This window comes from Solea senegalensis, linkage group LG1 (genome assembly GCF_019176455.1).
Source record: "Solea senegalensis isolate Sse05_10M linkage group LG1, IFAPA_SoseM_1, whole genome shotgun sequence".
In the NCBI taxonomy this organism is placed as follows: domain Eukaryota; kingdom Metazoa; phylum Chordata; class Actinopteri; order Pleuronectiformes; family Soleidae; genus Solea; species Solea senegalensis.
Window position 1 is genome coordinate 36,841,734 of NC_058021.1, and position 22,972 is coordinate 36,864,705.

The following is a 22,972-nucleotide window of genomic DNA, read 5'->3' on the forward strand; positions in this document are numbered from 1 at the left end:
CTGCTGTTACTGCTACTGCTCCTGTTACTGCTGCTGCTGCTGCTGCTGCTGCTGTTACTGCTGCTGTTGCTTCTGCTACTACTGCTGTTACTGCTGCTACTGCTGTTACTGCTACTGCTGTAAAAAAAATGGAATAAACCATGAAACTATTATCTAGTATTTAAATAGAGTATGGTTAAAATAGAGATAATATCAGTATCTGCAGATGAGGTAACGACGCACACTGAAATGAAATGTAAACTGTCTGACACAGTGAAACCTCTGGTGATGGAATGGATTTGAAATAAAATAAATCCTTGTGACTTCAACTTTTCTTCATGTAAACATGACAAAAAAAACCTGAACGTTCTTTAAACCTTTTCAAAAGATGTGAATGTGTTTTTTATAGAAATGGATCCTAGTTCAGAACGTCCTGTCATTCTCCACCACTGCTGCTCTGTAAACACGTGGACTCAGACTTCCTTCAGACTCTGTCTAATTTACATGATGACTTTATTATTATATTATTATAAGCTTTATTTTACCACACATTGACCTCTTATTAGAATTCACTGTAGTCTGGTTTGTGTGTTGAAACCAGCCTGCACTGTCTCATTTTGTCTCATGAACAAAACCTTCTGCATCATTTAAGGTCCACTGTGTAGGATTTAGGGAGGGATCTATCAACAAACATTATTAACAATGTTAAAGAACAAATTTATATGAACTGATGTACGGAAGCCCTGAATGGACATAACAAACACTGGCCGTGTTCTTTAATGCTACATTAGAGCTAACAGGTCTGCACCTTTAAATCACAAAATGATGAAAATTGCAGTCCAACAAACCCTAGACATCATTAAATCCTACACATTGGTCCTTTAAGTAAAAGTCAGGTAAAACAGGAGGTAGATAATTTGTAATGTTTGACCAAATAAAATGAAAATAATGCAGCAGAATTCAGCTTCAGCCACTTTGGTGTTTATCATTCTCTGTTTAAAGCCGCTGTTTAAACGTGAGGCTGCTCTGACCATGAATTCCATCATCATGAATCAATGGCCTCCGGTGCAGCCTTTCATAAAAGAGTCAACAGTCCCACACACATCTCTGTAAATCCATAATACAGTAAATCACTTCCCTTAAAACCACGCAGGGATTTAAGTCCAGATCCGTGCTGCATCCTCAGACATTAGGTCCTTTGCTGTAGTGTTCCCTGAGGTTGTACGTCTGATAACACATGGACACATCACACATCCCTGGAAGCCCCGGGTTGCCCCGTTTACCAGGGTGTCCCGGTGATCCTGGTTTTCCGGGAATTCCCTGGTTACCTGGATGTCCGATTCCATCAAAGCCACGGGGACCCTGGATTCCTGCAGGGAAATGACAAAAGTGAAGGAATGTGTGTCTAGAAAGTAAAGGATCAGAGCTGTTACTGGTGTAACACAGGTTTCTTTCTGTGAAGCAGCACAACAGAATGTTGCATCATAAATGACATGTGTGATGACTGAATGATCTGTAATGACTTGTAAGCTGCCCTCACATCAAACACATGTCATACAAATGTAAGACCACAAACAACTGTCTCAATCATTGTGAGAGAGAAGGTTTTTCCATACCGGGCTGTCCAGGTGGTCCTGCTGCTCCACTGTGACCCTCTCCTTTGCTGCCTTTCAGTCCTCTTGGTCCCACGTCACCTGAGGACACAACGTTAAGTGTCAGAGCTGCAGGGGAGTAAAGGCTGTGTCCTGACCCACGTCTGCGTCTGTAGCAGTTTATTTAAAGGGGCTTCTGTAAGAAACGCATCATATTAAGTCATGAAATGTGTCACCAGAGATTGAGAAAACAAAGGTTGGCTTCACTGATAACAATCGTGCAGCCATAATATTCATAATAATAATATTACATGTGTGTTGCTGTGTTTTGATCTGTTGCTCCACCCACCACCACCACCTACCCAATAACATGGCTGTATATAACACTATAACAGGTGGGTTTCACTAGTCTATGCGCGAGGTTTCAGTAGTATATGTGAGAGGTTTCAGTAGTCTATGTGAGAGGTTTCACTAGTCTATGTGAGAGGTTTCACTAGTCTATGTGAGAGGTTTCACTAGTATAGAGAGGTTTCACTAGTCTATGTGAGAGGTTTCACTAGTCTCTAGAGGTTTCACTAGTATGTGAGAGGTTTCGTATATGTGAGAGGTTTCACTAGTCTATGTGAGAGGTTTCACTAGTCTATGTGAGAGGTTTCACTAGTATATGCAAGAGGTTTCAGTAGTCTATGCAGAGGTTTCACTAGTCTATGTGAGAGGTTTCACTGGTATATGAGAGGTTTCACTAGTATATGCAAGAGGTTTCAGTAGTATATGAGAGGTTTCACTAGTATATGTGAGAGGTTTCACTAGTCTATGTGAGAGGTTTCACTGGTATATGTGAGAGGTTTCACTAGTATATGCAAGAGGTTTCAGTAGTATATGCGAGAGGTGAGTTTGGATTATGGCCTATACGGCCCCTCATACCAGCCTCTTCTTCTTCTTTTCCGTCACCTACGGTAAAAAAAAAGATCACTCTTTCATTGTCTCTGTTACCGCATAAGTTTTCCTTTTGAAATCGCACCATGCCCCGCCCCTCGAAAAATCCCACCACTCCATGATGACTACCAGGGCTGGCCCGAGGCATTAGGGAAGTAAGGGCCTCCTGGCCACAAGGGGGCCCCCAATAAAGTTTTTTGTTACTTTTTGTTCGTTTGTTTTTAAACATATTAACAAGTGACATAATTGAATGAATGAATATATTTTTCAATTTAACTTCATTAAACCATACTTAGTGCTTCACTTTGAATATGAAAGTTTAAAATAAATGTGTGATCTAAGTGCCCGCTAAGGTTAAAAGGTGTCTGGTTTGGTGAAAATAGCGACTATATTAATACAGGTTTCTACCAAGGGCCACAAGTCTGGAGAAAAGCCCCAAAACATTGTTGGCATGTGAGCAAGGATGGATTAATGAATGAGCCGACCGGGCCCAAGAGGTCAAGGGGTCACTACCATAATAAGTCAAAAAGCAAAGACTATGAATGTGAACACATTTATGTATTGCCCTTTCCAGCTCTCAAAAATGCACCAGAATATAGGAAATCACATCTATCAGATTCAAACTTTTCTGGGGGAGGAGCCCTCTTGAACAAATAGGGAAGTCCTTATCCATCTGCGCCAGGGGAAGAGTAGTTCATAATCTGTCTGTATTCATACAATTGATAATGTAACATTATAGTGTGACATGCCTATCATATGTTGTGTTGAGGAAGAAGATTGTATGGATTTTAGGGATTATAGATTTCACTGTCCTCTCTCTGTTTTGGAACACAGGAGCAGCGTGGTACAGTTTGGCATCGTTCACAGCTGATTAGCCCGCGCTGCACTCAAGTGGTGATAAATTTGAGATGCGTTCAGTGTTTGTTGTCTTTGCTCTGCTGGCTCTCTCTGATGTTCACTTGTTTAATGATCTTGTTTTATGGGGAACGGTGAACATCCACACATCCAATTTGTTAGCCGTTGACATTGTTTTGATTTTGATCGTTGATAAAAGCCACAGTAAATTTTGTCCGCACTCTTGTTCCATGAAAGGGTTTTGTCACAGTTTCCTTTACACACAGTTTCTCTGTCTTTAAGTGTTGGTTAATCCCTGAACATAGTCATGTACATGTGTCATATCACCTTTGACCCCTGCAGGGCCCTGAATTCCAGGAGGACCGGGGTAGCCGCTCCTGCCGCTCCTGCCAGGGTAGCCTGGAGTTCCCATGGATCCTTTGGGGCCTGGTGCTCCAGGCTGGCCCGCGGGACCTTTCATGTTCTGGCAGGGTTCACAGTGAGCTGTGGGGGCCAGAGACTGAAGCAGTGCTGGGAGTTGGTCTGCAGGGCACAACCACAAGATGCTGTCATACTCATGTCAAACTATCTATGTTAATCTATCATTTCAAAACGAATTCATTTACATTTAAGTCAGGAGGTCTTTAAAATAGTGAAAATGTACATTCTCAAAGGTCCAGTGTGTCTAATGGTGGTCTTCACACATAAAGGATGTCTGTCTGTAGCAAGCTTTGGGAAGTGTCTTCAGTTTGGACCAATAAACCCTCATAAACACTGACACGACTAGTGTTTGGTTACTTTTTGAGTTTATATTCATTAACAATACTTGCACGGGTAACGGGTGAGTTAATAGAATTGATCCAACATTTTAACCACAAGTTTAACTTTGGATTGTTCTCATAAAAGTAAAGCAGTGTGTGAACTCTGCACCTGTCTCATACCGTCTGCAACTCACACAGACTGATCTCATGCTCTGGTTTCTCTCTCCACTTCTCAGCAACGTGACATCAAATCAGATACTTACTACGCAGGACATCGGAGCAGAGCTTTAGAAGATGTTCATCTGAGGGAGGCTTGCCCTGCAACACAAGATCACATTTACTCTCTTCAGCTGAATCCACTGTGATTGAGTACGCCTGCAGAATTACAACATCTCCACACTCCCCTCGTTGTCTTCAGATACAGTAGCCCACACAAACTGACACCGAAACACAACTCTCCCAGTCCAGAGAGGAAATCACTGATTGTATCTTTCAACTCAGCTACTTTTCTCTTTTTTGTTAATCCACGACAGAGCATGGTCACACTCACTGGTTTCCCTGGATATCCTGGCTGACCTGGTTGGCCTGGCAACCCATCTTGGCCAGGATATCCCCTGGGCCCAACAGCACCCATTTGGCCCGTGTGGCCCATGTCCCCTTTCTTTCCTTCCACACCCCTGGGACCCAGGTCACCAGGCACTCCTTTCTGAAGAAGCAGGAGGAAAGACAAGAAAACTTACATTACAGGCAAATAAAGGTGAAAGTGGGGCCTAATTTGCAGTAAATGATCAGATCATGTTCTCTCATGACGCCCACATCTGCTCTGTCCAGAGTCGTGCGAATCTCTGGGATAATCTAAGTTTGCTGTGACGTACACTATAACCACTGTTGACTCACACATTACATTATCCTTCACATACAACATGTCACGTCATGTGACAGTGTTGCACGGTAGCATCTGCTACACACACTATGGTGCATACACCGGTTATCAGTACTGTAAAAATAAACCATAAAACGATGTGTGAATCCAGGCTTAATTAAGCATAGTTTCATGTGTCTGTCACATTTATGAATGTTACATTTTTATTTCTCCCTCTTCTTCTCTCTGATGAACTGCTGATGTGTTTCCTGATTGGGTTTCAGCCACTGTCTCCCTGTGCTGCTTTCTGATTGGCTGTTGTGGATGGACTTGGACCAGTATGGTGGAAATAAACAGCTACATTTTTGCATATGTTCCATACGCAAACTGCCAATCACATGCTGATTAGTGTGTGATGACTAACAACATTAGGGTTTTATGGAGCTTTAAAGGGATAGTTAGGTGAGTTTCTAATGCAGTCATTGTGTTACATAAACAGTAAAACAATCTGTGAGGAGAGGAGAGGGTAAACATGACTGAAAATAAAAACAGATACTGTATGCATTTACCACATTTTCAGAGAGTAGGCCTATTTTCAGAGATTAGGGACATGTTCAGAGATAAGGCCCATTTTCAGAGATTATGGACATTTTCATAGATTAGGGACATTTTCATAGATTGGGCCTATTTTCAGAGAATAGGGACATTTTCAGAGATTGGGCCTATTTTAAGAGTTTGGGCCTTTTTTCAGAGATTAAGAACATTTTCAGAGATTAAGCCTATTTTCAGAGAATAGGGACATTTTCAGAGAGTAGGCCTATTTCCAGAAATTATCGACATTTTCAGAGATTGGGCCTATTTTCAGAGAATAGGGACATTTTCAGAGATTAGGTCTATTTTCAGAGATTAGGCCCATCTTCAGTGATTAGTCCTATTTTCAGAGATTAGGCCCATTTTCAGAGATTAGGCACATTTTCAGAGATTAGGCACATTTTCAGACTGCATTTGTCATTTTCAGACTGTTGTGACAATGAGTGTTGTAATCTGATAAGAAGTTTGGGTTATATATCTACAATAATATAAAAATATAAAAAATATATCTAAATAATATATGAAAGATATTGATTTATTATTTTTTTGAAGTTCCCTTTCTCCTGAACACTTTGTTCTGTGTGTAACACACTGACTGAACCTCAAAATAACACTAAATATCCCTTTAATGTGTTAAAGGTTAAGGAGCTCAGCGGTTGGCTGCTTTACATGACTTGGTGGTGGGTACATTGTAAATGTTGTATGTTATATGAATGAATTAATATAATAAAAAAAAAAGAAAGGGGATTGAGAGTCTGTGACCATCAGTCTTCTATAACGGCAAGTAATGATTTACATCCTTTCACTTCATTCAGGTCAATTATGAAAACTACAGTTGAAAATGTTTTTAATTCTTTGTTTTGCATAATAATCTACCATAACTTTCCTTGACCCTTATTCAATAATGTTTATTCACAACTACATTCAGTGTCGGTGGAGCTGTGGATGCCAACAGAGATTAGCTTCGAGATCAAACTGGTGCTGTCAGCCTTCAAACCGCAAACCTTTTCTCTTTATTGTCTAAAGTGCAAACTGATCAAAACAAGTGAGTGAGAACATCTGTGGCACATGATGAATCCGTGAGCAGCTTTCATCAGCTATAGCTTCAATATCTGCCGTTAACCCGTTTCATTTGGTCCGTTCAGCATGAAAATGTGTATAACATGAGTAACTGAGGGGAAAATCTGTACAACGCTCTTGTTTTTCTTACTTCTTCATTTGTTTTAATGATTTATCAGGCATGTTAATACGGTGGATTAATTCATATCTTCCAATTGGTGCAGCACCAGTACAAGTGAGCGAGGATTCATCCCCATAAATTGTGATTCTGCAGACAGTAGTGTAAGTGTGTGATGTTTAAGACGTGAGCGCCTTTGGAGAAAGACTGCTTTTGTGATGTATATTTCTGCCTGGGGGACCAGACTTCCCCCAGCCTGGAGGTAGTTTTCTGTAGCAGCCGCGCAGGCTTGACAGAGCTTCTCGCTGTGGTGCAGAATAAGACAGAATGGATTATATCTAATACCGCAAAGTCTAATTCGACAAACCTCTCCGTTCCTCCCCCTGGGTCCGACTTCGCCCTGATGGAAGAAAGAGAAAGCGAGTAAGAAGGGTGGGGAGGGAAAAGAAGAGGAAAGTTCTGCTCACATATCAAAGGCTGAGACGCTCACTGTTCTGCATAGCTGATGCACAACACATCCTCTCTGTCACAACGGCAGGGCTATCAAACATTTTACACATTTAACACAACATCAGCAGATCTTAGTTCTTTCAGTGGTTCATCAGAGTCTTTTTCTTTAATTCAGTTTCAGCATGTTAATCTAATGTCACTTATGTTTGTTAGTTTTTGGTTCCTCGTCTTTTTTTTCTGTCCTTGTTTCTTCCATGAACTGATGAAGAACATCGACATGTACATGACACACATAAACACTGTCAGCGCCACTCAAAAAGGGACAGCTTAAAGGAATAATTCAGGTTTTTAAAGTGTTGTTTTGTGAGATGCTGAGTGAGGTGTGCCTGCCCCCTGCAGAGGAGACACACAGTCTCAGTGAAAACCTGCTCTCTATTTATACAGAGATTTTCACTCAAAACTGCTTCATGTTATAGTTTTGACATTTACTCATTCACACTCACACTTTCATACAGCACATCCATGTGCCATTTTAGAGGCTAAACTAGTAATATAATATATACAAATAATAATATTATTTCCAAGTTTATGTGTTTTTTAAAAATCCCTCACTCCCCGCACCAAAGAGAAAATCAGGGATTTTAATTTACATCACACAGGAGTTGTTGATCCACAGCTGAAAACATCAGTGACTTCAAATGTGCAGCAGTACATCAGCAGCTCCTGTGTCCGTCAGCTATATTAGCTGATTTCTGCATGGACTTTGGTGTGCATGGACTTTCCTAAAATATTGTCAACATAGGCTGCCTCACCTGACAGTGTTTTCGACAGAGCTCAGTCAGAACAACAGCTGCTGTCCTCTTTTCCCTTGTGATTTTGTTGTCTTTTTCAAAGACGAGCAGTGACAGTGATCGTTGTGTACAACTTAAACCTGCATTAATGCGAGGACATGTGGTTGGGAGGTAGAAAACACCCTGTCTTCTTCAGATTAGAGTTTAGAAGACCAAAACATGCCATATTCATTCATTCATTCATTCATTCATGAGTGGTGACACACGTGTGATTCACTGCTGACGCTTTTAGTTTTGAGGATGTGTCACATGGAAGGAGTGTGAACATCAAGCTGCTTACTTGAGAAATGGAAAACGCTTCATCAGACTCAAGTGTATCAGACAAGGAGACACAATTCTGTCTCCATGTGATGCAATATAGATTCTCCAGCACACACACACACACACACACACACAGATCCACTGTGCTGTCTCTATCCCAGGATCTACAGATCAATCCCTCAGTAATAGATACTCACTGATCGATGATGCTCGTCTCGTATTGTTTCACTTAAAAGCATCAATTGAAAATCTTGGCTCACACACTGCACAGCTCGTTATATCATTGTGTTTGTTTATTGCCATTTATTAACATTGGTGATCATCTTCTCTGCTATTTCACCTCTGAGATCAAATCATTCCAGAGTTAGATTTCCATCCATATTATTGAAATTCTTTGTCATCACTGGAAAATAATCATTCCTTTAAGTGCTTTAGAACAGAGACTATGGCACTGTTTTCAAATCTATCTTCTTAAAGGTTAAAGCTTAAAACTATAATAGTATATAGTATAACTATTATGCTATACTCAAAAGTATGTTATTATATGAGTATAATGGCTTCAAAATAAGAATTGTTCTTTGTAACAGAGCGAGTTCCCTGCTTCTACAACAAATGAGCCAGAGCCTGCATTTCCTGTTTGAAAGAGGAAGTGTGCAAATAAAGAACAGCTTTCTGTCTCTCTTGAATGTAATGGCTTCTACTGTGACTTGCATTTGTCTATCTAACAAACACATTCTTAGTTATATATTATATATTATTATATAAAGTGTCATGAAAACACATTTGAAAAGCTTAATTTGAGATATTGATTTTTCCACATAGAATATTATGAATGTCCACCATGTTTTTCTGTTTTCAACAGCCCAGAGCTCACTGGTCATGTGACCCCAGCCCCTGACCTAGTGATCAGGAAACCCTGCTTTACTGAAAACAGCCAGAGAAATTAAATGACTAATGTACATTGATGTAAAACATGTGCCACTTTACTAGTTCAGTAATGTGTTAGTGAAGAAGCAGCGCACTGTGGCTTTGGAAACATGTGCTTCGCTGCCACCTAGTGGAAGCAGAAAGGACCAACACTCACCGGTACACCGGGAATCCCTGGATCTCCTTCTCTGCCTCGGTGTCCCTGCAAAGACACACACACACACACACGCACACACATACACATACACACACACACACCAAGATTAACTGACGGTTTATGTGAGTTTGTTTACGTGTGTGTGGATGACTCTGTGTGTGTGTGTGTGTGTGTGTGTGTGTGTGTGTGTGAGGATGACACTGAGTGTGTGTGTGAGGATGACACCGAGTGTGTGTGTGTGTGTCAGTGTAGTGATGTGTGCTGGTCCATGTCTTCATTGTGTGAGTGTGTGAGCAGGAGAAAAGGTCATGATTACCACGAGCAGCCAATAAGAGAAAGCTGAGGAGTGAGGGAATAGAAAATGGCTGAAACGCTGACCTTTAACAAAGCTGACGTTTGATGTGGTGTGTGGCTTTTGTAAGTGCAGCCCACAGCCCTGTAAGCCACTGCTCCTCTGGGCTTTTACACTGCTTTTCATCAGTGCGTGTACAAGGAAGCAACTGGATCAGAGCATTCATCGCCTGCTTTGATTGTTCACGTTGTGATTTAGGCTGTGTTCACAGTGGCTGATGTAAATCACTGCAACATGACACATTTAGCTTTGCTGAATCACTTGAATGGCGTGTGCACACATCTTCAGACACTTTTTTAACTCTCATCAGTGGTTAGCAGAGAGCACAGTCTTACAGTGGATATATATGTGTTGCACCAACTGTTCATAAATCCACATGGGAAGTTCCTACTAAGATCAATAGGGGTAAAAAATTCCATAATTAATTATATTAAATCAGCTCCTCTTTGATCATTAACTCTGTGTAATTAGATAAAGTTAGTCACTTTCAAATAAGTTCAACTTAAATTGTTTGGAAGCACTTTTGGAACTTAAAAACTATTCACTCACTCACATCATAAATTGTCAAACTGGACAGTTGACATCAGGCCAGTGTATGGGAATGTACAGCAGGGACTAAACATGCAACTGCTTAGGAAGAACAACCAATAGGAGAGAGCCCTCTCTCTGTGAGCAGCTCTGTGATTGGTCTGTCTACTGCCACAGGTCAGGTGACCCCAGGCCGGGAGACACAAACCAGAGGAGCTGCAGAAATCTGCTCCAGTCTCAGGTATGTTCAAAGTCCGGGCCGCGGGCCAATCCCGGCCCTCAGTCAGATGTTATAGGTCACAAATTTGGTTTTATAATGTTATTAATGTTTCATTTCCATAAGCTCAGGTTAAAACCAGAGTCCTGCTATGACAGCATTCACCTCCTATTATGCAACTTTGATATGTGATTACAGATGTGAAAGAAAGACAGACTTCTTTCATTTCTTCACTCCTGCGTGGCTTAGATTTGGTCACATTGCCATTAAAAAAAAAAAAGACAATTGTGGCAATGAAAATAAAATGATGTAAAACAGTGCATTTGTGAGTGAGTATGACTGTTAAATGCAGGTCTGAAGGCAAATCTGGTCCTCGTTAAAAACAAGTTTGGACACGCCTGCTCTACGTTGTGCTGACCTCAGCTTTAACACAAATAAAGTTTATTGTTATTATTATTCATACCTGCTTAGACTGATTAAACAGAACTAAGTGTATGGTCAGTTTCATACATTTGACATACTTTAAGTATTTGTACATCTGCTCTTAGATCATTAATCACATGCTCAGGTCGACCTTATGACCTTTGTGATTAAAGGGGTCTTACAATATTTTGACCTGTGTGTCTGTGACTTTGACAAGATTTCTTTGGCCATGGAAGAAACAATTCTGAACTTCATTGTTTTAAACATGTATTTTTCATGGAGCTTCTGTTTACCCTAACCATGACCCAGAGAATGTTTTGTTGCACTTGCACTACCTGGCCAGCAGTGTGAATTCTACCATCGACACTCACACACATGCAGGAAAATAGCTATTGAATAGCTGGTCGTCTGTAGTGACCACTATGCATGAAAGGTTAAGTGACAAAAATGACATTTGTGTTCTGTTGTGAAATATATTCCAAACAAAAGATTGTATATCTTAACAAAGATGATACCTGGTTTCCTTGGGCTCCATCATCTCCTTTGTCACCCTAAAAAAAACAACAGTGAATATTAGAGAATGTCTCGACACTGGCAGTGAGACAAAGTGTCCTGAAAATCAAACACAGCACAAACACACTGCTGTGTGTGTGTGTGTCTGTGTGTGTGTGTGTGTACACATGTGAAGGACAAGCTTCAGCATCATACAGAGGAATCCTGTCATCTGGGATGTAGTGAGTTTAAAGCTAAGCTGTCGACACATGCTTCAGTAAAACATGTAAATCACTCTTTACTCATAGTCATACTCATAGATACAAAAGTAAACCAGTCAACCAGTATTCAACATTACTCTTAAAGAGCATTGATTTCTTGAAGAATTCCTGACCTTGTGACCTTTGAACCCTGGCAGCCCCATGACACCTTGCAGACCTGGAACACCTGGCTCCCCTGCCAAGCCCTGGAAAGGTCAAAGGTTATGGATCTTTGATGGACTGGGTTTATTAACTGATCATTAAACCACAGAGTCGATTGTGACTTTATTTGGAAGCAAACTATAAAGTGTCATCTTCTGGCAAATGTGTGCATGTTTCTGATTCTTCTTATTATTATTGTTGACACACATGTTCATCATTGAGTCAATTACCAACAGGTGTCATCACAAGTGTGTCTGTCACACATGAAGTAAGAACGTGAAGTGTGATCACACCCTGTTACTGCTGCTGTTGTTACTGCTGCTGCTGCTGTTACTGCTGCTGCTGCTGTTGTTACTGCTGCTGCTGTTACTGCTGCTGCTGTTGTTTCTGCTGCTGCTGTTGTTACTGCTGCTATTGCTGTTACTGCCGCTGTTTTTGTTACTGCTGCTGTGTTGCTGCTGTTTTGTTAGTGCTGCTGCTGTTGTTGCTGCTGCTGTTGTTACTGCTGCTGCTGCTGCTGTTACTGCTGCTGCTGCTGCTGTTGTTACTGCTGCTATTGCTGTTACTGCTGCTGCTGTTGTTTCTGCTGCTGCTGTTACTGCTGCTGTACTACTGCGCTGCTGTTACTCGCTGCTGTTATTACTGCAGCGCTGTTTACTGCTCCTAGTGCTGTTTTGTTACTGTTTTTGCTACTGCTGCTGCTGCTGTTGCTGCTGTTTTGTTAGTGCTGCTGCTGTTGTTGCTGCTGTTTTGTTAGTGCTGCTGCTGCTGCTGTTGCTGCTGTTTTGTTACGCTGCTGCTGTTGTTGCTACTGGCTGCTGTTACTGCTGCTGCTGTTGTTACTACTGCAGCTGCTGTTACTGCGGCTGCTGTTGTTACTACTGCAGCTGCTGTTACTGCTGCTCCTACTGCTGTTGCTGTTACTGCCGCTGTTTTTGTTACTGCAGCTGCTGCTGTTGCTGCTGTTTTTGTTAGTGCTGCTGCTGTTACTGCTGTCTGCTGCTGCTGTTTGTTACTGCTGCTGCTGTTTTGTTAGTGCTGCTGCTGTTGTTGCTGCTGCTGTTGTTACTGCTGTTACTGCTGCTGCTGTTGTTACTGCTGCTATTGCTGTTACTGCTGCTGCTGTTGTTTTTGCTGCCGTTACTACTGCAGCTGCTGTTACTGCTGCTGCTGTTGTTACTACTGCAGCTGTTGTTGCTGCTGCTGTTGTTGCTGCTGTTTTTGTTACTGCTGCTGCTGCTGTTGCTGCTGTTTTTGTTACCGCTGCTGCTGTTGTTGCTACTGCGGCTGCCGATATTCCATCATGTGTTTAACAGATGAGTGTTCAGTGACGCGTGTGCTTCTCAGAGAAAACATCTGTAGATTATGACTCCTCTCAATGTAGTTTTAGTGTCTGTGTTGAATGTGAATACATGAAAACACAAATAATACATTTTACAAATAACTATTTTAGCAGCTGTATGTACTGTATGTATGAGAGAAAACCCTGGATTATAATTATATCAGGTGTGGAGCAGATTATCTCTGTCTCTCTCTCTCCCTGTCTGAATCATAAACATACTGATGATGTGGAAAGACACGCAAGCAGTCACTATGAGAGGCCCTTTAGGCAGTAAATCATACTTGGTTTCACACATAACATCATACTCTTACGCACACACTAAGATGCACAATCATTCTCTCACACACACAAGTATACGCTTACACACACACCACTGCCACGTGTGAACGTAGCGGACGCCTGTGAGCACGCTCGTCTCAATGTACAAATAATTATTTACTTTATGATGACGACTTTTGAGTTTAACAGCTGCTTTGCTTCACAATTCAAGCAGTCCATGTCAGACCCGTTGCCAGACCTTAGTTTTAACGGGGGCATATGAAATGCATGGGGGGCACAATTATTAGCCTACGGTACTTATATTTTTTATTATTCTATAGTCTATTCGCGCAGCATGTAATCATCACGTTAAACATAACCAACAGCAATATGACCAGGTATAGCCTTCAACCAGTGAGTCATTTGTAAATCATAAGGTGCCGGAACGTAAAGTTGACAGGGCAGGGATGATTAGAGGACACAGGTCCCGGAACACATACAGAAAACAGTGCTGAACAACAACAAGCACATGCCCACTTACAACAAACCTCTGTTTAAAATAATATCCATGGTATAAATGTTATGACCATCATTTACAATTATTAAATGCCCACGTCACCACATGTGGGACCATAGGCGTCATATACGTCCCCTGCACTATTTATGATCAACAATTTTGACCCCACCACTTCTAATATTTCTAATCAATTTATCATTAACACTCAAACCAGCAGAAATAATGTAGAGAAATACCAAATACCAAAGTGGTCATTTTGACCGTTCATAATTCATTTACATATAATTTCCATAATCAAAGTACAAAGTGAAAATAAATAGATGTTTAATTTGAATACAGGTGATGAGGATTTTTTTCATTTATAACTCAATAGAAATTAATTATTTCTTTAAACTTAAAACAGAACGCAGTTCAGTTGCGAGGCGCATGATGAAGTTTCTCTGTGTCATCAACGCATTTTTTTAAGAACTGAGGCATTTATTGCAGCAGGTCGAGGATATTACAAAACACTGCCACTGGTAATCTGCATGTGTTTTGCCCTGGTAGACGGTGAGCAGCAGGCGACTTTTCAGCACCTGTGAGGTGAACAGCGGCATTTGCGTTTCCCCGCTGCGCCACTGGCCGCACACCCTGCTGCTGCTGCTTTGGCGCACCGGCTCTTTGGTTTCTGTTCCTGATTTTATTTTAAATTATTTTTTAAATAAATAAATGTTTTTTTGGAGTATGGTTGACTGAGGTGCTGAATACTGAGACCCAGCCTTAGACACAGAGGCTGGTGCTCAGTGAAAACAATGAAACGAATGCCTCATCTAGTAAACTCTTGACCTAGTTAACATGTTCACATCTTTATCTCTCTGTTAGACAGAATTAGTTTAAAAGACATTTGCGCCAAATTTAAAATGATTTATTTTATTGTATTTATTACTTCAGTTGACAGTGACAGTGTGTCGCACTGTGGCTGCACCAGCGTCACTTTTAAGATCAAGTTTGTTTGTGTTATTCTTTAAAGACAATCTCACAGGGGGTGGAAACATACTTTTTGTTATTGAAATATAATCAGTTCACCCTTGAGTCTGTTTCAAATATGAGAGGATTAACTCTCATACAAAGTTATTGTGTTGGACCACAGAATAAAACACTGAACAAAGACAACAAACAGAAACAAAAGAGAAGAAGGTAAAGATAAAGTGAATGCGCTTAACAAACATCTGATTTACTCACCCTCTCACCTGGTGGACCGAATGAACCAGTAACTCCTGGATCTCCACACTTCCCCTGCATAACACACACACTTGTCTGTCAATACTTGAGAGGGCCTCGTGTCGAGTCCTCAGTCTAATCTCTAACAAGTGTTGCTTCTGTGTTTGACAATCACAGAGAAGATCACGCAGGGGTCACAGAGGTCACATCAAAGCGTAGCTGCTGTTTGCATTCATACAGGAGCAGCGTGTCTGAGAGGTGCATGAGTGCAGAGGAATATAAATCAAACTGAGACGACTAATCATTATCCTCTCAGACACTCACACAGTCGCTCTGTTCCCTGTTAAACAGCCACGGCTCTATCACATCATTCACTCACTTAACATGCCAGCTGCATGTATATAGGTATATATATATATATATATATATATATATATATATATATATATATAAACATATATATATATATACATATATATACACACATATATGTATATATATACATATATATGTACATATGTGTGTATACAAAGTATGTATATACATATACATATACATATATACATAAATATATCACACGATGATCTCCCACCACTCAAGACCCTCCTTCCATCTTTGTGCTGTGATGAGAATACAAATTCCAAAGAGACAGGAAATGTAGGTTTCAAGGTCGGGGAAATGGGAACACACAGTGGTTGGAAAGACAAAAGCACAGATTCTTACACATAAAGGTTCATTCAGTGTTTCATTCTTTGTTGAAGTCAGAATGTTAGTCTCTGATGCTGTGATGCTGTTTAAACCAGTCCTCCTCATGTAATATTAGTAACCGTCTGCAATGACTCCTAGTCTAATTTGCAAATATAGTAAAAACTCAGTTATGCATAAAAGACAAGTGAAATTAGATCTTTGAAGGAGAAAAACACACATACAGAAACAGTCCACATATAAAGTGTCCTTGGCAGCCATGATATTTGTCTCATATTTAGAAACAACTATAATTTAAAGGAGGGACCAGCATAAGCACAGCTCATTAGCATAATAACTCATTAGAACGTTCAACAAACAGACCTTGGGACCATCTTGGCCGATCGGTCCCGGCGGCCCCTCGGGCCCCTGGATTCCCTGGACAGAGAGAGAGATTTTGGAGGAGAGGAGAGGGGTGAGAGAGGAAGGAAATGAAAGAGAGGGAGAATGAGATGAAAGAGAAGGACGCAGTGCTTTAGGCTGAATGTGGCAGAGTGCATGACAGCTTAGTCAGGAGGCACTGAGGGAGAAATGAGATGGCTCAGGTCCACACACACACACACACACACGCACGGGCATGCGCGCACGCACGCACGCACACACACACACACAGACATGCACACACACTTGATTTTCTCTAATACTTATTTTAACAGCATTCAAAAAAACCTTTGAATTTATGATGATCAGCTAAATTATCTTCAAACACCAACATGTCCTGAGGCACACATTCACAAACCGTCACAGTCACACAGTCACAAACCGTCACAAACCGTCACAAACAGTCACACAGTCACAAAGTCACACAGTCACACAGTCACAAATAGTCACACAGTGACAAACAGTCAAACACAAACCATCACACAGTCACAAAGTCACAAAGTCTCACAGTCACAAAGTCTCACAGTCACACAGTCAAACAGTCACAAACAGTCACAAACAGTCACACAGTCACAAACAGTCACACAGTCACACAGTCACAAACTGTCACAAAGTCACACAGTCACAAACCATCAAAGTCCCAACAGTCCCACAGTCACAAAGTCTCACAGTCAAAAACAGTCTCACAGTCAAACAGTCTCACAGTCAAAAACAGTCACACAGTCAAACAATCAGTCACACACACGTCACACAGTCACAAACCATCACAGTCACAAACAGTCCCACAGTCAAACAATCAGTCACACAGTCAGTCAAAAACAGGCAGTCAAACAGTCACACAGTCACAGTCACACAGTCACTAATTTTTAACTTTCTTAACTTCAGAGGGAAACATTAAATTCAAAGGTGCTTAAAACTTATGTATTTTAAACATATCTGAATTGTACTTTTTATTTATTAAATGCCCCTTCTATGATTCACTGGTCCTCACTTCCTGTAAATGTACTGCCTAAACTTGACCACAAGAGGGCGGCAGAGCGATTACCAGGGTGTCCAGTCTGCTGAGTGTATGTGTGTGTGTGTTCACCAGATGGGTTTGCCCTGACGAAGTGTGAGGTCATGACCCCACACACACACTTATCTGACTTTTGCTGTAAATTAACAAGCACTTACCACCTTAATGGTTTTGCAAAATAAATCAGCTGGACTCATATGCTGAGCTGCAGCCAAATAAATGATGTCATTATGAGGCCACTGCAGAGGCAGACCTTTCTCCACATCGCTCAAAGACAAATGAGAAAAGTGGCGTGTTTCTGTGCACAAGGAACCACAGGGAATATTATGCTTTGAAGTCATAGTTCAGCTTTTCTGAGCTGTGAATGTATGTGATATGGACACATTAATATCATCAGGGTTGCATTCTCCTGGTGCTGTGAAGCGAGCTGAACCAGTCTGAACCTCTCGGAACCTCAGTCTGAATCAGTCTGAACTCATCTGAACCTCATGATTTACACTTGAAGACAATGTCATGGTTGTATCTATTTCTATTAACTTTTAAATGTTGGTTAATAATTGATACTGAATATCTTGTTCTGCTCACTCTCACACAGCGTGCATTAAGGGCCGTGCCCCACCAGAGGGCACTGCTGAGCAGGGAAGGATTATAAGATTTTATTTTTTGTGTCAAAAATGTTGTGGAGCACAAGTTAATAACAAATTCAACGTTGTCCCCAATGAAACGTCCGCAGTTTTCATTTGATGAACGCAGTTTCCTCTGAAGACACATCATGTAGTTGTATGTGAATAGTTGGTTGTGCCGGATGCTGCGTGTCCTCTGTTTCTGGTCAGTGTGGCCCGGCCGAGATATCCTCCCAGCATCTGCAGTGTTGTGTATTGCTGAACTGAAAGTGTGCACTTGCGCGTGTACAGCGCACGCTTCACTTTCAGCAGTGGGGTCAGAAGTTCAGGGACCCAGAGCGTTTCTCATTGGTTGATTTGAAGCAAGGGCGGCACTGGTTTGTGCACATGAAGGACTGTAGAGCGTCATTCCTCTTCAAGAAGTGAGCGGTCAGTCTAATTTACAATGTACTTGTAACTTGTAATTGATAATGTACTTTACATATTGTTTGAATTATAGTGGCATTTCTGTAATGTGTAACTGGCGATACGTGTGTGTGTGTGTGTGTGTGTGTTGCCATGAGTCGCGCATTGTTGTTATTGTTGTCACGTTGTTGTTTCTTGAGTATTTGATATTGTGAGATTTTGAACACTGCCATTTGGTGGTGCTATTGATATAATAATATATGTCATTGTTTGTGTGATGGCTTTATTCAGCTGCAATGTTGTGTCAAAGGTGCTGTGGTCCCCTCTCTCACTTGCTACTGTATTGTTGTTGTGAGGGTATGAGAGTAATATGTGCTATTTCTGGATTGCATTATAAGATTTTCCTGCATGGCCCCACCAGAATTTCCAGACCAAAATCGCCACTGCTCTCACACACCAAAGTCCATAGAGAAAATCAGTGATTTAGCTGGCGGGGACACAGGAGCTGCTGGTCTACTGCTGCCTCGTGTGGTCACTTTGTGTCACTGACATAAAAACTTTGTCTCAGTGAGGTAAAAAAAAAAAAATCACTCTCTCACACACACACACACATATACACACACATGCTTTCCGGTGTGACAATAACTGCTGTTAAGTTTTATGATGAAAGGCAAAGTAAAAGTTACCTTTGTTCCAGGAAGTCCCTGAGGTCCAGGCGACCCTGAATCTCCCTGAAACGACAATGAGGAAGACGTGAACTAAAGTGATGCAGGTGAGTTTTGACACATGTGAACTTTAGGTCAGGTCTTACTGCAGGTCCTCGAGGGCCCACTGCACCAGGAGCTCCCTGACACAGACACAGAGACAGAAGTCAAACATAAACGTTAAACATATGATTACAAATGTTACATTAACTTTTCAGTCTTGTCATGCACAGTTGTAGTCCAGTTTAGTGCACATATTTACTGTCACTACTTTACTTTAACCCTTGAACGCATAAGCCTCAAAAATGTCTTTAACCATAGAAAAGCCAGAAAATATCTTGTAAGGGCTTTTGCCCATTTTTTCCAGAATAACTTTCAATATCTAGCAGTTATTTACCGTATGTTAAAATACAGCTTTTACAATTTAAGAAGAAAAACAAAAGGTTTTATTTAAAAAAACAAATCCAAAAAACACTATAATTGTAAAATGTGAACATTATAAAACACATTTAATAGTTCTGGTTCTGTAAAACAACTCCAGTCAACAGGTTTTATGTCTGAGCTTCATGTAGTTTTATAACATTTATATTTTTAAACATGTAGGAGTTTGCACTGTCGATCAGACACAGCATGTTTAAGACTTAAATGCAATATTCAAATTAAAATAATAATTAAAATTAAAATATCCAATAAACTGCGGAATCATCATGACTGGATGTTTCTTTCTTTCTCTTTCTTTCTTTGAAAATTAAGATTATCAGTCACACCAATTTTGATCAAAATCACAAAAAAATTGCGATGTAATTTTCATGACCATGTCACGCTGAGATTACTGTACCTGAAACAAACACATCTAAAAAAACTCTTTTCTGATTTTCTGTAAATACAACTGAGATAAATCTGCTAGTAAATACGATAACCATATGGTAAGTGTGAATAAAAGTAATGAAATAACCACATCAGAATATATTTATTTGAATATCTTTACATGAACAGCCTTTTTGTTTGCCTTTCGTAAAGTGACGTTTGTAAAGTGAAGTCTGTAAAGTGATGTTTGTAAAGTGAAGTGTGTAAACTGAAGTTTGTAAAGTGATATTTGTAAACTGAAGTTTGTAAACTGATGTTTGTAAAGTGAAGTTTGTAAACTGATTGTAAAGTGAAGTTTGTAAAGTGATGTTTGTAAAGTGAAGTTTGTAAACTGATGTTTGTAAAGTGCCAGTGGTACATAAGCTCCCTCTTCACAAATACTGTTCTACTGTATAAACCAGTATAACTCCAAATCCAAAAACCAACAGCTTGAGTGATTACTCAAAAGAACTGCTTTCACCATCCACAAGGACATGTACACCACCCATATCACACAATAATCTCACAAACCAAAACCAGTTACTACTCCGGCCTCATCCTCTCCAATGAAGGAGACTCAAAAACACTCTTCTCTATTATGAGCAATATCACCACAGAAACCAATATTCCACGGAAACCTGCAACTCCGTAATGGACTACTTCAACCAGAAAATCCATAACTCATCAGCACCTACATCACATTTCGCCACCTCTCCCCATCTGAACAATCAAGACTTAAAACTCACCTGTTCCGGACTGCCTCCCTGCTTTTACCGTCACTGCCCTATTTTATTGAGTTGATTTTATGTGTTTTTCTTTTTCTTAAATTAAATTTATCATTATTATTATTATTTAAAGTGGAGCCAAACTCTTGAGCAGACAGTGTGTGTTGGTCGTGTCTGCAGTGTCTGGACTCATTGAATGTTTGTAAGCATCGTTACAAGCAATAACAATAGAGACAATGTGGACCAGTCAAAGTATTTACAGTAACAGAAGCTGCTGTCTCACTTTAGCTTCAGTGTCAGTGTTTACACAGCTTGATTAGGAAGGGAGGGAGAAAAATATCCAGCACACAACAGGATGTGTAAAATGTGTTAGTGATGACTTTAGCAGTCTGACTCTGACAGACGTGACAATCTGAAAGTAGAAGGCAGCTTCAACATGTATGTTATTCTATGATTATTCTGTCTCTGGACGACTTCATGTGAAAAATTGTGACAAATTCATTGACTGCTGTTCTGCTGCTAGTGTGTGTGTATGTGTGTGAATGTGAGGTCTCGTGTTTATGTTGTCTTTCGTCTGCCCTTCAAATCTTTATAGCAGCAGTAATAAAAGTAGCTGTTTCCACATAATACTAAACAGAGTTAACAGAAAACATGTTTTCTGTGCAGTCTTTATGTTCATGTGCAGCTGTTATATTTGTCACTTTCTGACCTTTATAGTCACTGTAAATTCATCATAGATTTGTGTTTTAGTGTCGAGGTATGACATAAAATAAAATGATAATCTGCAGCCTTCTGTAATACGGATGACAAACAAATACTAAAGCTTACCGGGGAACCTGGAGCTCCAGCAGGACCAGCAGACCCAGGATCTCCTTTCTGTCCCTAAGGACACAAAACACATGTCAGCATGTTTCATCTTACACTTTTATATTGAGGTCATATCTGTCATTTGATCATCATCTAATGCAGGGTTAATTGTAGAAGACACACAGTGCACAATCATCATCATCATCAGTGAAGAAGAAGAACATTATATGATAGATGTTATGATGGTGACACACTGCTGCTCTTTTCCTCCTCAGTTTTCGCTCATATTCTCCATCTTTCACTGAACACTGACACCAAAATGAACGTTGTTACTGTGGAAATATTTATGATACTTAGATTATATTGGGGGCTGGTTGGGTTTTCATACCAAGATTTTTTAACAACAAACTGTATTTATTGTTGTATATTATTTTTTGCAAAATGTATTTTTGAACTCTAGCTTGACCAACTCTGAGCTGTCAAACTCTGAGTTTTGGGTTCCAGAACAGTTGATTAGCATCAGTTCAATCATCTTTGAGTATGTTCACTCTGGGTTCAGCGTGTGCGTTGGGAATGAAAAAAGCCATCATCAATGGAGCGCTGATACTACGATTCACCGTGGCAACAGGTAAACAAAGAGCACAGCCTCCATTTTAATCCAGTCAAGCAGAAATATGAACACAAGTCAGTGACCATGACATTTATATGAAGAGTGTCAGTAAATGAACACTTTTACATTTTATACAGTGTAATGCACTCATTCATCATTTAACAGACTTTACTTTCATTAATGATGATAAATGCTGCAGTCCTACCATTATCTTACATTGGATTTGATATTTATTCAGCTGTAACTTGACGACACACAAACTGAAGATGAGAATATGGATCAAACATTACTTATTACTTACCTATCATTATAAAAGTGTCCATGTTCAAACTGACTCACTTGTTTGACGCTATTTCACATTAAAACATTTTGAACAACACTATTTCATGACTATATTTCCACGTGTAAATATAAACTACAGTGAAGTTAAAGTGTTAGCTATAATCTTCATCATGACGTGATCTATGACAGGAACATTTCACAACAATTCTACAGAATCAGAGAGTGTCTACAGTGATGATTAGCCTACAGTAACACACAGAGTCACAGTGTTGTCCACATCCATCCTATATTCATCATAAAAGCGCTTATATCACAGAAAGTCCTTGGGTAGGCTGATGAAGTAACCATGGTGTGAACTACGGGGGAGTCAGGGAGGTCTCAGTCCCCCTTAATGAGACATGAGCTCCCCTGGAAACATGATTTTTTTCAATCAAAAAATTTTGTTTTTTGATTGATGTGATTCAGATGTGATGTGTGTGTGGTGATATGTGCTGACTTAAGGCAAGTAGACATACAGGCTTGTAATAATGCAGGAGGAAACACAAACTAATGCAGGTGGAAACACAAACTAATGCAGGAGGAAACACAAACTAATGCAGGAGGAAATAAATTAATGCAGGAGGAAACACAAACTAATGCAGGAGGAAACACAAACTAATGAAGGAGGAAACACTAATGCAGGAGGAAACACACTAATGCAG

At 40.3% G+C, this 22,972-nt stretch overlaps 1 protein-coding gene across 1 annotated transcript in view; it reads right to left on the reverse strand.

The window, feature by feature from the left end:
- Positions 1 to 345: 345 nt before the first annotated feature.
- si:dkey-225n22.4 (collagen alpha-1(XXI) chain) overlaps positions 346 to 22,972 on the reverse strand; it is a 42,992-nt gene continuing 20,365 nt past the window's right edge. The window contains exons 18-31 of the mRNA XM_044025646.1: positions 21,401 to 21,454; positions 19,109 to 19,144; positions 18,984 to 19,028; positions 16,198 to 16,251; positions 15,151 to 15,204; positions 11,785 to 11,856; positions 11,414 to 11,449; positions 9,379 to 9,423; positions 7,100 to 7,132; positions 4,653 to 4,808; positions 4,366 to 4,420; positions 3,690 to 3,884; positions 1,596 to 1,673; positions 346 to 1,349 (exon numbers count right to left, since the gene is read on the reverse strand). Of these exons, the coding sequence (XP_043881581.1) occupies positions 1,162 to 1,349; positions 1,596 to 1,673; positions 3,690 to 3,884; positions 4,366 to 4,420; positions 4,653 to 4,808; positions 7,100 to 7,132; positions 9,379 to 9,423; positions 11,414 to 11,449; positions 11,785 to 11,856; positions 15,151 to 15,204; positions 16,198 to 16,251; positions 18,984 to 19,028; positions 19,109 to 19,144; positions 21,401 to 21,454 (1,101 nt within the window). The 3' untranslated portion in view covers positions 346 to 1,161. The remainder of the gene's footprint in view (positions 1,350 to 1,595; positions 1,674 to 3,689; positions 3,885 to 4,365; positions 4,421 to 4,652; positions 4,809 to 7,099; positions 7,133 to 9,378; positions 9,424 to 11,413; positions 11,450 to 11,784; positions 11,857 to 15,150; positions 15,205 to 16,197; positions 16,252 to 18,983; positions 19,029 to 19,108; positions 19,145 to 21,400; positions 21,455 to 22,972) is intronic.